At 33.5% G+C, this 18,390-nt stretch overlaps 1 protein-coding gene across 16 annotated transcripts in view; it reads left to right on the top strand.

Moving 5' to 3' along the window:
* Nucleotides 1–18,390, top strand: part of NRG1 (neuregulin 1) — a 942,448-nt gene that overhangs the window by 903,597 nt on the left and 20,461 nt on the right. For 9 of the 16 annotated variants that reach the window (XM_016136162.2, XM_016136164.2, XM_036228307.1 and 6 more), the window contains 2 exons: nucleotides 3,231–3,360; nucleotides 15,597–15,655. In XM_016136162.2, the coding sequence (XP_015991648.2) occupies nucleotides 3,231–3,360; nucleotides 15,597–15,655 (189 nt within the window). Of the gene's footprint in view, nucleotides 1–3,230; nucleotides 3,361–14,921; nucleotides 14,990–15,596; nucleotides 16,144–18,390 lie in introns of those variants that run through there. The other 7 variants (XM_016136163.2, XM_016136168.2, XM_016136170.2 and 4 more) reach the window with 3 other exon arrangements.

Genomic DNA, 18,390 nt, shown 5'->3' on the forward strand with positions numbered 1-18,390 from the left:
ATCTTTTATATATTGAAATGCATTCTATATGAAAACCTTTAGCTTCACCTCTAATAAACTCACAGCTCTCCCAGAAAGAATGTTGCTTCCATAGTTTGGCTTAAGAAGCTGCTTTGTCTGTTTCATTCATTTGTGGCAGAATTACCAAATGGACACTGCCTTAGCAATACAGCAAGTATAAACCAAAGAGAAAAGATATCACTGCAAAACTGGTAGATCTGCTTAGGACTGACTGTGCACTGCGTTCAAGTAAAGAGAATAAAAGGAAGCCTGGCAAAAATCTGAAGGGTTCACATATCACCGTCTCCGTCCCAGGTTCTTCTGACAGTTACAACTCATTCCTGTGTTTGGCTGTTGATTCAGAGCAGCTGTACCCAATCAGTTCACAGTTTGCATCACCTGGGAGTTCATTGCTGCTTTACGATTCCACGATCATTTTTGTTCGTGCTGCTGCTAAAGGATATAAGTGCTAAGTACGATAGCCCATGACCATATGAGATAGTTGCTACTTCATTGTCTCCAAAAATGACTTTCCTATCAAAGAGCCCATTGCTAGTTTCAAGTAATAATCAAGGAATTTTTCAAATGACTGTGTCATAACTTGGAGCTGCAGGATAGCATTAAAAGAAAAATCATTTCAGCGGAAAATGTTTTTAAAAACCTAAAAAAGGGAAATTATTTCTAGTTTTAACACATGTTTATTAATCTTACTTATTTGATAACACAAGATCAGAAAGTGCAAGGAATAAGTATGGTGCATCTATCTCCTGCTTATATCACTGCTAATCTTTATTATTAGTTTACAGTTTCAGTGGAATATCTGCTTTTGGGGAGATGGTGGTGTTGATGTTTTTAGCAAAAACCTCAAGATTTGTTCTGAAAGAGCCTGCTGCAGTGTTTGCTGAGGGGCAATCCTTAGCAACCTGTCAGAGAGTCAGAGACCACTGGGGTCTGCTTGAGGCTCAGAGTTCCTCCGCAGGAATGAGTGGTGAGAGCACACTGCAGGTGGTCCATTTGGCACTGTCACCTGGGACAGCAAGGATACCCTGCCCAATTTGTCATCCCCAATTTGAATCCTGTCAACAGTTGAAAGCCTTAAGCACAGGACCTTTAATATTTAAGGCAAACTTCTTCCTAATATTTTTTAAAGGCAATTGCCATGGATGAAACTATTAACAAATAGCACCCAAATAGACAGTTTTTCACATGCAAATATAATATTACGTTAAATTATGAGTTATGTGATGTATAGAAATGTTATCTGCTCTATAATTTTACAGACCAAATATTGCTAATTATATTCCTCTCTTCCTGATAAAGATGGTAAAATATAGCAGATAATGGAGGGGAAAATCACCTCTCTCTTCACTCTCCCTTTTGTTTGTTTGTGAAGGATACCTTGAAATACATTGGAAATGGACTTTTTGTTGGAATAATAGAAATATTGAACCATTCCTTAATTATCTATAATTAAGTAGTGATTCAAGAATAGCATGCATCTTTGAAATCCCCAGATTTCCATTGTCAAGGTTTTTATTTGATTAATGAATATGGTCCCTACTCACCCAGTAATAATACCTGCTATTATTCCTCGAGTGCCATTTTTGTGTCAATTCCTTTACCTAGATTATTTATAATCTCTACGAAAATCCTCTAAGACCGCCATTACCTCTGTTTTCTAAGTGGGAAAATTGAGCATCTGGGTGGTTAAATGACTTGCTCAAGGACACAAAACTAGTAGGAGATGGGATTTGAGCCAGTTATATCTCCAAAGTACAAGTCTTTTTGACTGTCCTTTACCGTTACTCCTAAAAGCCATGCTGAGAACAGTGAAATGGTCTAAAAACATGCCTAATTTTAAAACAGGCAGTAAGAAGCAGGAAAGGTCTCGAGTGATTCAGAAACTGAATAATCGGTCGTTCAGTATTTCTACAAGGTAGAGTAAAAATCAAGCAGAATTAGAAGAAAAATTTGCTTAAAATTCAAAGCAAAATGTTCATATAAAGGAAATGAAGGAGAAAGGCAAAGGAAAACAGAAAAGTGGCACAGGACATATGAAATGAAAGTGAACAAGGGCACCGGAATCTCACATGCAAACGATAGAACAGAAATTAATAAGGAAGACAGGGTTTAAAAATCACAAAGCATGAGTCAGTAGACAAGGAAAGAATTTGGTGTAAATATGGATTTTTTTTTATGAGAGAGTAGTAAATAGAATCGTCATTTGCTTGCCATATTGCTTGTGCTTTTTCTGTCCTGATGATATCTGTGATAACGTTATTTAAATCAAACTGCTTTGGACTGAAACTGGGCACTGCCTGCAGTATTCCCAGCGATGTAAGTGAGGAGCAGTTCTGATACTTAATGCCCTTATAGTCTAAGGACTGAGAGCTTTGGATTTATTTAATCCATGCACCTAATGGAGGAGGCATCATTTTCAGCTTCACCTTCAGATAACTGTGAAGTTTCATAAGTGAATATCAAGCTCGTTACATGAAGGTGTTACAAACCAAAATTATGACTTGTTTTACTCCTAATTCAAAATGGGTAAATTTCATAATGTTTTATTCTACATTTCCTGCAATTTTAGACAATCTTTCCATTTCTTCAAAAGTATAATGGCAATTGGACATTTCAACAATGTTCTCCTGAGTAGCATTTAGAGTAGAATTTTAAAAAGAATAGTCCCTGATCTGTATGATAATATATATTCAATTAACAATGTATAATTTTTTATTAGGAACAAATATGACACCTTATTTTCTTCTTTGCTGTTTATTATGTCTGTAGAGTCAATATACACATAAAATGTCACTTCCAAAATAAATAATTTTATCAATTGTTGGCTGTTAAAAATTTGATATCTAATTGAGTTGCACTGACATGACTCTATATCATAATCTTTGAGCCATACTGGAAAATGTATTTTATTTAATGATAATAGCTCTCTTTTCCAACTTCCTTAGAAGATAAAATATTGGTGATAAAAAATGTTGAGTCCTTTTCCTATTTAATTACTATTAAATTAATTACCCTCTTATAATTTTATTCTATTTAATTATACCCAGAAAGCACTTAACTTCTTTGCTGTTGTTTATTAAGCCTGAAAGTTTAGTAGATTCCACCGTATGTTAAATGAACTCTTCCTTTTTAGAGAATTTAAGAATAAAGACTGCTTAGGAGGAGGAAAGATAGATCTAAACCTTTCCCCCTCTTTATCTTTCAACCAGCTACATCTACATCTACAACTGGGACAAGCCATCTTGTAAAATGTGCAGAGAAGGAGAAAACTTTCTGTGTGAATGGAGGCGAGTGCTTCATGGTGAAAGACCTTTCAAACCCCTCAAGATACTTGTGCAAGTAAGAAAAGAAATGCTCTGTGTGGCTTATGTCCTTACCTGCTTCTTTCAGATGATTCCATGTCTCATGATGTATTGTTGCTACTTTTTCCAATTTTGTTGCATTCTGTTGAATAATGCTGTTTTATTTGTAGAGTGTTTTGCAAAGTTCACACCATTTGTCATCTCTTCTGTTATATCCAGAATAGCTTTTTCTTTTTTTTGCTTTTTTTGATTTTTTTTTTGCCTTTATATTTATAAAGTTGCTTTCCTCATGGTTTTCCTCATTGTTACCTAGAAGAGATGTGCAAATATCATAGAGGCCTGTAACTTTTGATATCTACTTCTCCATCCAATGTGTGAATTAAACTGTATGATAATGTTCCTTTTTACTCCAGCGATCATCTGCAAAACGAATAGAACAACTAAAAAAAAAAGGGCAGAAGATTCTTTACTGACACAGCTGTTATACTTGATATTAACGTATTGTTTCATAAATATTTTTTAAAATTAAATTTAGGTTGATCTCACTAGTGAAAAAAAGCAAATTGCATGTGTTTAGAAATGAATTTAGTGTGTGTAGCACCACCATATGTAGAAGGCAGAATGTTCTTTCATGCACCATAGTTATTTATAGACATATCTAGAATGGCGCTGTTTCCTATCACTTGAAGGAGTTAATGCACCATGAAGAGATATCAGAGTTATTCTCTCTCAATAGGCAGAATAAAGCAATGATGTTATCAGTACATTAAATATTTAAACCTTGTAGTTAAAATCGGTAGGTCTCATTAAAAAGCACGTGTTCATTGTGCCATGGATTTTAATTCTACTCTCGATATTTAGGCTACGTGTGATATAGGAGCTCATATGGTTTGATGTGGTAAAAGATGTTTATTAATGTCTTTCAGAAATGATGAAAAATACATGTATTTTCCAGTTGACCAATAACTGTATCCTACTGTTCTGGGGCAGCAATGCTTGTCATAATTGAGAAAAAGCATACGGTCATAAAAATTGTCTTCTACTAGAGAAAATTAGCTCATGACTTAAAAGTTGACAAAGAAGAGCAAGTTTGTCAGAGAGTTGAGCTCATAGAAAGAACAATTAGCAAGATGAAAAAAAAGGCACAAGAAATAAAAAAGAAGGCCATTTCTATTTTACATCATGTAAATAGTATACAAATATTTATGTGCCAGTTATAAGAAAGCCTTCATTGTTTTTAAGTAATAAAGTGCATCTTAAAAGACACATGTTTTAAAATCATAACACCAAACAAAAGGTCATTTAGTAAGAAATATTTTGCTGCTCCCTGTGCTGTTATAGATGTGGGCCATCTGAAGAGTGTCTCATGGGACCTCGTGACTAAGTATCTCCCAGAACTGCTATTTTGCACTCAGAAACTCTTCTTTTAAAAGAGTAGAAACAGTTCCAAGAGAAGACAAGTTTTGGTGGCTGTATAGCTGATTTTATCAATCAGACAACTTATAAAAGTAAATATACTCCGTTAGAGTGAATAAAAGACGGGATCACAAGAGATATTCTATTACTAAACATTTGTCTGATAGAGGTAGATAATAGTTATAAGCCAAGATAAAATTAATATGTAAAAGTCTTTTTAAAATTTTAAAGCAAGATAAAAATGAATTAACATGTAGAAAAAAATTATTTCTTCAGATATAAATTATTTTGCATGATTATTAATGTTCATTGTTTTTAAATTACTCTTAGCAACTCACTTTTAGATCACCAGTATATTCAGATCTAAATACCTAGAGCAAAGAATTAAAACTGGTCAGTTTTAGTCTTTGATTCTGATAATTTGCTATGAATAAATCACGAACATGGTGCTCCCATATTTATCACAATGCACTGGGATGACCAACTCTTATAGTTTTCTGTCAGATTCTCTCAGATCGAAATAGAAAATACCAGAAGCTAAGAATTATAATCTGTAAAATATGAGGTTCATTAATTATATGGTGAAATCTTATTCTATCCTAATTTCGGGCATACACTCTAATTATGTTTTAATAAATCTCCTTGAAAAACCTTAAAATTATAGTTCCTTAAATTCTTCTCCTTTTTAAACAATTGTACCCATATTATCTACATCTCATATTTTTACTTCTTTAGAAAAGCATCTGAGACCACTATATTTTAATTATAATAATGAAACATGATCATTTTTCATCATAGCCTTTGCAAAGATTTACAAGCTGAGTGAGTATATATGATAGTTTCCAAATACCTCTAAGGAACCAGCGCAGTTATTTTCCACATATTAATTTCAGCTATTCTGTAGCCCTCCCACGTCCTATACAAAACATGTAATTGCATAAGTGCTGTTCATTTTTTCCATGTTGGTATTGTGCCAACAACTGCAATTTTTTTAACCCACACAGTTTTTCATTAAATTTCAAGCCCAATCCAGAAATATATATATATATATATATATATATATATATATATATATTTAATCTTGTAGTGAAATGTTTCTTATTCTGCTAATATTATTAAGTCATCAAACTGTGAATGAACACTTTGTATCCCCCAAGCTCATTGTCTAATGGGTTGTGCTTGTCTTCCAGTTCTCAGAAAATTGACATCATAATTTTATTTTATTTTATTCTTAGTTTTTGGTAATTAGAATCTTTCAGAAAAATGTTAAAGCTTATTACTAAATCTTGTTGGAAAAAAAATCTTTGACATCTATGATTTTGATAACTCCCTTTTTGGACCATGTCTTTATTGATGCCAGTACCTTAAAGGGAAAATTGGAATATATTTAACCATCTAAAATAATTCAAGCCTTTTTTTTTGTTAAACAAAAGTGCATTTTAAAAAAAAAATTCTGTATTAAAACCATTTTTGAATTGAAACAAAGGCGCACAATATACCATGTCTTAGGATGATGTATTTTCACTAGACCACTTGAATAGAAAGAGAAAACGTTAAAATGTTGCATTGGCTCATCATGGTCCTGTATACAAAGCCAGTTCATAGTTTCCATATGGTCTATTTGTCTAGAGCAAAACATTGCTAAAGCATGAGCTACATCATTGAAAATCAGCTTTATCCCTGACTAATGACATGACTCAGAAACACCACAAGCATGAAACTTTCCAAGTAGTCTCTCTGGTCACCTAATCCACTGATGTCTTCTTGGGAGATGAAGTAGAAGACTTTATAGCAAATCTCTTTTGTCTCTTGGTTTAGAACAGGGTATCCCAAATGGATTAACCACCTAACAGTTAAACACTTCTCTGAGGAGAGATTTGCTGGTTACTTGGACTTCTCCCTGAGGATCATGTGGGAATTTTTATATTTCTTTTCTCTCTACAGTAATTTAAAATTTATCCTGGGAGAAAAAAATAAACAGTTACTATTTCAGATTAGATAAAGATGAGAAAAGAATCATTTCATCTTTTACCCTCTGATGCCCTAGTCAAATGGTTCAAAGAAATCAGATAATTTGAACATGACACTGTCCTTTTTTTTTTTCTTTGCCATTTCCTCTCATTCTTGTATATCTGTTTTCCTGAACAGTTTTAGTAGGTAGCTATTTTGGAAGAAGTTAATATGATTTTTTTAATCTAAAAATGATTTTATATCAGACCATATTTATAAATCCATTATGTTGTCCCATGGACAGATGTGGCTTCCCCATGAGAGGATTAGAATTCTTACCACCAGTTTTGGTGAACAACCCTTTCACTTCAACTCTCTGGACAATATTTTTATTTATAACATATAGTTAATATGTTCTCCATATTTCTTCCCAGGGAAGTCAGTGAAATTAAATGAATTCATTTCTGCTAAAGTACTCCTAACTCTGGCAAAGCAAGACTTCTTTTTCCTTATAATAAAAAGTAAATGGTAGTATTACATTTTCTTTTTTAGACATTGGAAAAATACATACACCTGTCTTAATAGATTGTGTCATCGTGTTTAATCCCCAGTTCTTCATCTTATTTAACACTAGTACTTTTCATTTGGTTTAGTGGGGCTGCCAGCTAGCTTTATAACTTTGCATTTGACAGATCAGATTAATATCTCTGATTGATATATTTCATATATGCAAAAACAAACAAAGAAACAAATCTTGGGAAGATGGGACTACTTTCAAATATGAATTTATGATTTTTTATAATTAATTTTTATGAAACTATGTATTATATATAAAGATCGATATTGTATTTTTATAGGAGACAGTTGTGAAAAATACATAACTGGAAGATTATGTGACAATAAATACATTATAATAAATTAAATAAGTGAAATATAAATTAACATTTGTTTATAGCACAGCTACACCTATGCCAGGCCTTTTTGAAAACACAGAGAATATATAAGGCATGGTCTCTGGTCCCTGGGAACTTAAGTCTGTTTAGGAAAATGAAGTACCTAAAATAGTGAATCAATTAGAGTGAATATATCCCAAGTGGTACTGTACTGATTATTATGGTAATGAGAATTTAAAGAAGGAAAAAAAGATTGGAATAGTTGGAGAAGACTTTATAAACATCATTTATGGAGTCTTTTCTATACTGCAGGCAGGCATTGAGGTTGTAATAATGGTTTCTGGGAGACACGGCGACATGCATTTCTAGACCAGCAGCTCCATTCTGAGAAGTAGAACAAACAAAGACTGAATTAGATGTTAGAGACAGTTTATGAGCTCTGAAGGTCAGGCAGAGGACTTTGGACACTGAGTTGGCTACTCCTGGTAACTTCTGGAGCAGGAGAGTGAGACCATAAACATAGTAGATGTTTAGAGAAGAGAGACTTCTGTACAAGCTAGAGAAATTTGGGGACTATATAAGATGCAGAAAGGAAGTCAAAGACAGTGGTTGAGGTTAAAATTTTATAGGATCTTGGCATAATATTTATGATGATGATAATAATATTTGCAATATTTATTAGCAGATGGATTAATATAATTAAAAGGAGCATGATGATTCAAATTCGTGATTGTATCCTGCAGTCTCATCATCTTGGCTATAGAAAGATAAATTTGGAATAGATAAAAGGAATATATATTGTGTTAGAACTTACAGTCCAAAAGAACAGACTGGTAATTGTACTCCAACTCAAGCCTTGGGAGAGTACTTTCTTCAGAGTGGATGTGACACTTGCCTATAGCCCTTCTCTGTTTTTAAATACTATAATATTTAACAGATATGGAAACATTTGTGAAAGAGAGTGGATGGGACTCTTGTGGCTTATAGATCATCAGCTCCTCAGAGGACCATGTCTTCTATTTCATTTGTGTGCCTCTTATATCTAGGATCCTCTTATATGTTACTAGGTATTTATTAAATTATTTTGACTTTCACTCACTAAGATTGATTAAAAGGAATCCTTTTGCTTTTATGGGAACCAATTCAAGTGCAGTTTTACCTAAAATCAGGTACACTGATTAAATATTCTTAATAGCTTTGCTCCCTCTGTTCTAAAATCAGCTAGGGAGCCTCTTACATTTACTGAGCTCCTATGAGACAGGCTCTGTGCTGGTGCTCAGTATGTAGTGGGAAAAAACCCATGCTGTCTCTGCCCTCATGGAGTCTATAGGCTATTGTGAGTAACAAACGTATTTAAGTAATTAATTTAATTATAAATTATAGGCATGCTGAGTGCTGGGAAGGATATTTAGGGAGCTAAGAGAATATATAATGGGACTTCTTACTCAGAGACTGTGAAAAAAAAAATGTCAGCTCTTGCCTTGAGAGACATATAGTCTATTCAAAATAAAATACACATTTTGAAATATTTAAATTGAATGATTTAAGTAAAAAGAAATATTTAGATGTTTCATCAAAAAACGTGGCTGGTGGAATAGATAAAACTATAAAATTCCAAATTTACAGAATTTAGTCTGATGAGACAGGAAAGAGCATTCTCCAGAGAGGAAAACCCAACCACAAATCAGCAGTCAATATGTCATTGTGCCACAAATGATGTGGAGATGTATGGGATGTAGATTGATCCAATATCCAATTGAATTGTTTGACCCCAAACTTACAGATACATCATGTAGAGTAAACAATGGCAAGGGTTTTAGTCTGCAGATGAGCATTTCAGAACAAGCTGTGCAAACAGAACTTTGAGAAGGGCACCAAGGTTAAAGACAGACAAGTTAATTCATAAACACTGGCATCCTCATTATTGGGATTCTGTATCTTAGACACTGAAAAACAACAGTGGAGAGCAAGAACAACTTAGATTTTTTTCCCCCCTCAGTATTTACCCATGAGACCAGTGTGGCCACTATACGTATCCTGTTATCTAGTGGATTGAGAATTAGTCTCCAGATCATAATAAAAAAAGAAAAGGGTTGTTACATACTAGCTGAATGGTGATGGGAAGGTATAGGGTTCGATCTGAAGGAAATGCTTTTGGAACATTTTATATTTAATACTTTCTTTAATGATGTTGAAGAAGGCATTCCCTTGAGGAAATAAATGCCTTATGCAGGTGATGCCATAAACACACACACACACACACACACACACACACACACACACGAGAAAAGCATATATAAGCCTCTAGAAGTTTCACTTAAAGGTAGATAACAGAATGAGGGTCATCTTGGAAAAATGCAGACTAATAATAATAATACATTTGGGAAAGAATAATCTACAACACAGATACTCAATCATTGAGTGAGTGAGGTCTAGCCAGAATGCTGAGCAGGCAAAAAGGTGAGAAAAGTCAGTACCTGCAACATAATACTGTAGAAAAACAGACCAGCACTCTTGGAGCTAATGTACACACTGTCAACTCTAGTTTGTACAGAGTGAGAGCAAAGGCTGAATGTCTAACACTTAAACCCACTGATATTCCTCAGTGTATGTATTCGTCTCCATTTCCATTATTTGATGTTTATAGATACCAAAGAAATTGTTTCAGATGTTGTACAATATGAAGGTAATACCAGAACTAGTAATGAGAGAATGAAAAGATAATAGGAATCCTTCTTTTCTAGTCAAGACATTTTAAAATTGTAGAATGATGACTAAGGAAAGAAGATATATCAGGTATGGACCTTGTTTCCCTTCTCCTGTCTGGTCAAGGGAAGGCCTAATGAAAATTAATAAAACCAAGAAATAAAGGAAGGAAGAGAAAAGATGTCTAAGGATGGTTTATAAATTGACCATACATTTATAAATTGACCATACATTTATAAAACTATAAAATCATTTATAATGGTTTATAACATTAGCAAACCCTAAATAACCAGAAGTTTCTTGGGAGTCTATAATTATATTTGACCATATCTAGCATCCCCCACCCCCTGCAAAAGTGGGAAATGATTTATTCAATTAGAATATAAAAAATATACAGAGCACTAAATTGATTCTCAAAATACATAACTTTATGATCAATTACATAGTAAACACATCAGGATATTCACAGTGTATTAAGGTTATTATTATGGACAGTTTTTATTTTACTGATGCTGTGTGAAAGTCATGGTTACTAGATTGTACTGCTTTATTGAATTGTCAGTAAACTGGTATTTCAGTAATAGGATTGAAATTTGAGATAACAGACTTAATGTTAAAGAGTTATAGAGTTTTCAAATTTCAAACACAATGTTAAAGATTTCTATTTAGGGAGAGAGTCTATAAAGAGGCTACAGGGATCTCTTATAAAAAAGTTATAAAGGAGTCTGCAGAGGAGAGTCTGCCATAAACTATAAAAATAAAAGCCAGAAGTTCAATATTGACCTGCACTTGGCAAATCAATTGACTGTATGAAAGTCTCTTTGATACAATTCTTTATCGGATACCGCAGTCTGATCCTATCTTAGGCTCAATTTAACAGACATTTTATATGAGAGCCCTTTACAAGGGAGCACTGTGCTAAACATTAGAGATACAAAATGATCAGAGTATGGTCACTGTCCTCACAAAAAGATAATCACAATGCAGATAGATAAGGGCAGTGAAAGGGATAAGTGCAGGGTGCAATGCAGGAGCCAGAGAGGGTCTCCTCACCCCGGGCGTGGAAAGAGGGAGACAGGAAGCTGCAGGTCAGGGTTAGCTGGAAGAAGTGATGCCTAAGTCCAGACAAAATTGTCTGTCAGTTTTCATTTCATTAAGAACTAATTAGAACAAAGATCGTTTATCACATTACAAACAAAGCAAATTTCAAAAAATATATACTAATCTAATCAATGAAAACAAATGATATGTATTTTTTGAAGCTACAATAGGGGCTTCATTGTTATTCAAACAGGTTCTTCTGAGAAATAAAATTCCTAGAATTTGCTCAGACTTGTGCCAAAGCAGATTGTTCAAATCGGATTAAATTTACTGCACTCTTATCTCCATCGGATGCTTAACATATAATGTTAATGTAGAAATATGTCAGAAGCCAGACAGTCTCCCTGTTCTATAAGAAGTAATTCCATAGAATTTAATCAGTTTATAGATCAGATGAATTTTCATTTGCGTATGCTTCCTCTACACAATCAATGAAGTGTGCACTTTGCTTATGCAGAAACTATCTGTTTCCACTTCCTTCCACTTGATGTGGCAGCAGTTCTAAATGTCCACAAAAATTACACGATGACTGATGTTGGTGAGCACTTGAATTGTTTAGGAATAGATATTTGTTTGTTTTACTTCCATGACTGTCTTTAAAAGCCATTAAATCAAAATGTTTTTAGAGTTCTTGAGTCCTTTCTAACTGGTGATGTATTTAGAAGAAATGGTGTCAGGGTCTTCTCACATGGATTCCATGTGTTAGGATGAGCTTCATTTCCCGGAACATTTGTGGTAAAAGAAACCTTTGATAATCACTTACTTAAATTCCTTCATCTTATCACTGAGGAAAACTTAGGCCTGATGAAGGTCAGTGGGCGGCCACATCCCAACAACAAGATACTCTGGTGCCAGGATGAGGGCCTTAGTCACCATCTTCCAAGGTCAAAGTCTCTGACACCTTACACTTTAATGTACATACAAATCTCTTGGGGATCTTGTTAAAAATTAAGATTCTTATTCAGTATTTCAGGGCCTGAGGTTCTGCATTTCTGCTAACAAGATCCCAGGAGATGCTGGTGCTGTTGATCTATGGACCACATTTTTAATAAAAAATAAGGCTTGCCACTAAGAAAATTTATGTGAGTGAAGGTTAACATTAGTGAAAGGATAGTTTTGATTCAGAGAAAGCGGGTAATCCCACCCCCCAAAAATTGGCATACCTTAAAGATCTATTGTTATTGCACCAAATATTCTGTATCATCTGATGACAGAGATAAACCACTACTCTATAATGCTACTTTTCTAGGAAACATCATTTTAGAAGTTCATACTAATTAGAAAATTGATGTGTTAAGATTTTGATTCTCTTCACCTAGTTGTCCTGCGCCCTCTGATCTCAAAACTTTCATCTAAGACGTATAAATGACAATTTTCTAATAAAAATACATATCCCTCTCTTAAAGGATTCATGATTCCTCAACTATTTGTTAATTATATGATCCTTAAAGAAGTTCATTCCTGAACTCAAATGGTGCACCCAAGCTTTCTTGCACTCTTCCTCCCTCCCTCCCACTGTCTCTCTCTGCCTCCCTCCTTCCCTCCCCCACCACATACGCACATACAGTATTCACATATCTTATACCACGCCCTTTGTATGAAACAAGTTGATGACTGTGTGATCAATATGAGAAATTTGATTTTTTTCAAGAAGGTAAACGTGTAACATGAAATGGTCAATATAGGATATATCTTTAATTCTGGAATTACCTGCTTAATTATAAGGTATGTCTATATGGATTTTTAGTCCTGGTTCAGAAACAAATGCACAAATAAAAACCTCCAATACTTCAGAAATTATTATTTCAATTAAGTATATGGAAAGTAGGTTTCCATGTATTTTTCTTATATATCCATGAAGGCACTCTTATTGAAGCATGTAGCATGACATCTTTATGAGAAATGACCCAACCTCACACATTATAGTTCTTATTTCTGTATTTCTCTAGGTAGATCTTTTATATATTGCAGCAAAAATATTCTAACCAAAAATAACCAGTTCAATTATATAAAAGTGTTGTGAAGTATTCAAAAAGACTATATCAATCAATACAAGATGTTTATTTTTGAGCTTATTTATATTATTGTTAGTGATCATTTGTACTTTAAGTTTATACAAGTATGCAAGGGAATAAAAATTGGCAACTTCCAGTATTTTATCTTGCAGGCAATTCTTCATGAAATAGAAGAATTAGATGTACCAAATCACATGAATTTGGCTCTAAGGGAACTAAAATATCACCTTTGTATTAGTAAAAATAAATAGTTTTATTCATATCTCTTTAATACCAAAAGGTAATGTTTATTTCTAATTTACTCTGGAGAAGAAAGGGTTGTGTGTAAATCATGAGGCATGTGCTACTATCAGAACTAAATTATATTAGGTAAGTGCTTTGCATGATAGTTATGATATAGACAAACTATTAGGCATAGTCATAGCTATGGATCTTGAGCATCTTTAAGTATATTTGCTTCCTAGAACCTTTTGATGGCACAGCTTATTAGAGCATGATACTGGGTAGAGTGAATCCCATCTGAATTGCTTTAGTTACTAGAGTAACAATTCAGAAAGAGCAGTCATAAAGGACTTCCCTATTTAGGCACAACAACCCTACTGCATGACCTCAAAACAATATTATATCAAGATTCTAGAATTTTGGTAGGTAAATGTATATGAGTAAAATGTAAATTTTATACTATTTCAAAATGGTTTTACCTTAAAATCAAATTAACATCTATCAAGTATAACTATAGAATAACTCACTTTTAAAATGTATTTGTCTTTGATTTGGGGTAATTGGATGAAGTGAAATTTGTTCTAATAATAAATCTGCCTCTTTCAACATTAAAAATGAGGCCTAATTGATAATATCCTTAAAAAAAAAAACAGGGAATGTAGTTTTTCTTGTCAGTACTCACTAGAGTGTAAAAGTGCTTGACTTCTCTGTAGTTTGATGATTTAACTTATAATGTAAAATTACTTGTGAAATAAGTACAAAATCAAATATCTATAAAAGATAAAGCTCAGAATCATTTAAAGAATTGAAGATTGTGGATGAAGCCATGTAAGCTCTTACCAAAATCAGTATTTGTTTTTTAAATTTACTTTTCAATTACAGTTGACACACAGTCTTCTATTACTTGGTATATATGGGTGTAAACATAGTGACTAGACATTTCTATACTTTACAAAGTGATCACCCCAATTAACGTGATCAATGGCAAATATGGAAATGCCAAAGGGAAAATGGCTTGGCTCCTCAGGCCTTGCTGCCCCTATTCAACTTTCCAATCTCACTCTAGTTAAATTTCAGTTCATTGATCTTATGAAGACTGAAGTAAATAACAACAAAAATATGTATCTCGCGCTTTTCACGGGACATGGTTTTCTAAATGTTTTGTCTTTTCCTTTTCTTCATGTTCGGTCACCAGGTCATTTGTGGGAATCCCTGTATTCCATAGGCGGAAAATTGCCAGTCTGAAAGTTCGGTGTCCTTAGCGTTCTATTGCTTATCACGTTTTTGCCCTCTAGGTGCCAACCTGGATTCACTGGAGCGAGATGTACTGAGAATGTGCCCATGAAAGTCCAAAACCAAGAAAGTATGTTAAAATAATCTGAAATTTGCTTTCTCCCACAAATTACAGCAACAATCGCTACCACTTGGTACTTTTACAGCTCAGTCGTAACTGATTCCTTTTGTTCTGATTATGGTTTAACCGCTGGGGGCATAAACCATTCAATATGGCCTTGTTTATCTCTCAACATGGGCCCCAAGGGTCACAAATTTAAAGGAATGACCCATCAGGATGGCCAGTTCACAACCACAAGGGACAGGCCAGCCAAAAAAAAAAAAAAAAAAAAAAAGAATGTTTCCTTACAACATTTTGATCAAAGCTGTGAAATGGAAAACCGAGATGAAGAAAAACTCAGATTTAATTTTAAGTGGCTTGCTTTGAAAGAAAATAGTCACTTAAAATGCTGAGATTTTTCTGTCATGTAAATCCAAGGACTACATTTTGTCCAAATTGTTAATCCTTTGGGGAAAATGCTAGCATCTGAAAGCCATGATTCGGACAAAGACTCAGTTCCTGAGGGTGAACTCACCAAGTTGAGTCAAAAGACACTGAAGGAGCTTCTTTCTAGCATATATTCACCTCTTCTCTTTTCTCTGTTTTTTCTACCATTGTTTTTTGTTTCTTCTCTCAGGTGCCCAAATGAGTTTACTGGTGATCGCTGCCAAAACTACGTAATGGCCAGCTTCTACAGTACGTCCACTCCCTTTCTGTCTCTGCCTGAATAGGAGCATGCTCAGTCGGTGCTGCTTTCTTGTTGCTGCATCTCCCCTCAGATTTCATCTAGAGCTAGATGTGTTTTACCAGGTCTAACATTGACTGCCTCTGCCTGTCGCATGAGAACATTAACAAAAGCAATTGTATTACTTCCTCTGTTCGTGACTAGTTGGCTCTGAGAATCTAATAGGTGTGTGAGGCTCCCGATGTTTCTGAAATTGATATTGAATAATGTGATACAAAATGATAGTCAATATCGAGCAGTGCAATTATAATAAAGGCATTTAAAAGTCTCACTTTTATTGATAAAATAAAATCGTTCCACTGAACAGTCCATCTTCTTTATAAAATGACAACATCCTGAAAAAGATGTTGCTAAGTTGTAACCGATATGCACTTGAAATGATGGTAAGTTAATTTTGGTTCAGAGTGTATTTATAATGAATAAACTCAATAAAAAAGTTCAGATGTTTTTCTTCATTAACTAGCAGTTTGCATTTAGGTATAAAAAAGTCACTGAGCAGGAAAATTAAAAACAAACATTTCACAGCAAATCAGATAGCCTAACTTCAACTTATGGTGCTTAGGAAACAAATGTTTCAGGAGTAGTTTAAACAATCATTTATTTATGTTAGGATTTCTTTATGCTAGTTTCAATGATGATTTTTAGGGGGAAATAGTTGTTTTAAACTAATATTTATTTTGAAATATAACAGTTCGCCTCTAAATATATATTTTTAAATGCAGAACTACAAAAGTTTGATGGATTTCTATGGTTTCATAAAGTTTTGAATATCATTTCCAAAAGACCCAATTCACATTGAATATAATTGCATAGATAACTAAATTATGAATTTGTCCTATCATGAATCAGGACTATAGCTTTTAATTCGGGAGCTTTCAAAGCTTCATATTTAAAAAAGATCTCGTATAACTATCCATTAAGATCAAAGGGTGACATCTTTTTTTCTAGAAAGAATCAGACAGTAAATACTTTAGGTTTCGCAGGTGATATCATCTCTGTCACAGCTACTCAACTCTGTCATGGTAGCAAAAAGAGCCACAGACAGTGTGTAAACTGGTGAGCATGGCTGTGTGCTGTTAAAACTTTATTTACAAAAACAGGCAGTGAGCAGGATGGATTTGTCAACCTCTGATTCAGATTGTCAGTTGCTCACCCTGAAAAATATTTCACATAACTTATTGACGTATAAATTTATGTAACACAAGAAACAGTGATACAAGCTGGTCATTTGGGGTCCCAAATGGAATCAGAGATTTACCCTTATTCATATGCATGCAAAGCATAAGATTCTATTGATCATGTTAACAGTCATAGAAGAATAAATTCCATGGAAAAATAAATTCCATATGCGTTATGGGGAGATTAGACCCATAATGTTTTATCATTTATGTAGCGAAGCGGTACTTATTATATATTTATATAGGCTACATATCAAACATTATGTTAGCTATTTTCTGTTATGAAAAATTGGTAAATCGACATTACTAAATTTTCAAATTCGGTCTTCATTTTATTCACAAATCTTTAAATAATAGGCATATAGTGACAGAATTTTTTGTCCATAGCTATAGATTAATTTTTTATATATATAAATAAATGTAAAATATGTAGATGGAATGTAAAAATAGAAAGGAAATAATAGAATTTAACTTACCATGTTCAAGCCATTTCTTTTAGAAATGTGTTTTTGTGTTCAAATAACATAAATTTAGCAAATCCATGTAACTGTATAAATATAATGAAATTATATTGTATAATTTAATGAAAATTCTGAACATTTACATTATGCTTAAATTTTTGGTGTTATATAGTTTCATTGTACGCTGAAGGCAATGTGGGGGCACCATATAGAGAAAACCATTAAAAATGAAGATATTTCTCAAAATAATAATGCAGCTGTATCTGACAGTAGTAACCAGAGAAAATGTTCTCAACTTCTCTTTGAGACCATTATCTCTCATAAGATATTATTTGAAAAGAGCCACTATGTATTTAATCAGAGTGTGATTCCTTAAATAACTTTAAATTCTTTAGTAAGCTTTCAGTGGCACTTTTGGAAGACATCCAGGAAAGCAGCATTCATATTTAACCTGATTTAACAAAGATTGATAGGAAGTACATTTATGAACAAAATCTGTAATGACTGTGCATCTGTGCTGCCTCGTGCCTGGAAAAGCAAGGACTTCCCATCAGAAACTGCTTTCCAAAGTTGTCCAGAATTAATTTTCTAACCTTAATGTCTTAAATTCTTAGTTTTTATTTCTGCAAACTCCCCAAAGAAAGCAGGAAAATAAATTTTTGCTGTTCCAAGAACTTTATGTTCAACTAGCAATGAGAGCTACACAAAGAATAAAAACCGTTGCTACAGTGATAATGTTTAAAATTTAATTGTTTATATTCATAAAGTCTGAAACACATAACATAAATTTTAAAGGATATTCCCTAGCTTTTAAGAGAAACATTTTTCAACTTACCAAACCACATTTTCAGTTGAAAAATAACATTCTAAAAAAAATGTACAATTTCACAATTCTTATTAACACAAATTATATTATTAGGAGTTGATGTAACTTTTCTGGTCAGAGTATTCTATGGGGCATGTATTGATTTATAAAAACTGGTTTAAATATGAAAGAAAGGAACAAATGTATATTTTATAAGGCTTTCTTGAAGAAAGCCATGTGTT

The sequence above is a fragment of the Rousettus aegyptiacus genome, unplaced genomic scaffold, assembly GCF_014176215.1.
Source record: "Rousettus aegyptiacus isolate mRouAeg1 unplaced genomic scaffold, mRouAeg1.p scaffold_m13_p_11, whole genome shotgun sequence".
NCBI lineage: Eukaryota > Metazoa > Chordata > Mammalia > Chiroptera > Pteropodidae > Rousettus > Rousettus aegyptiacus.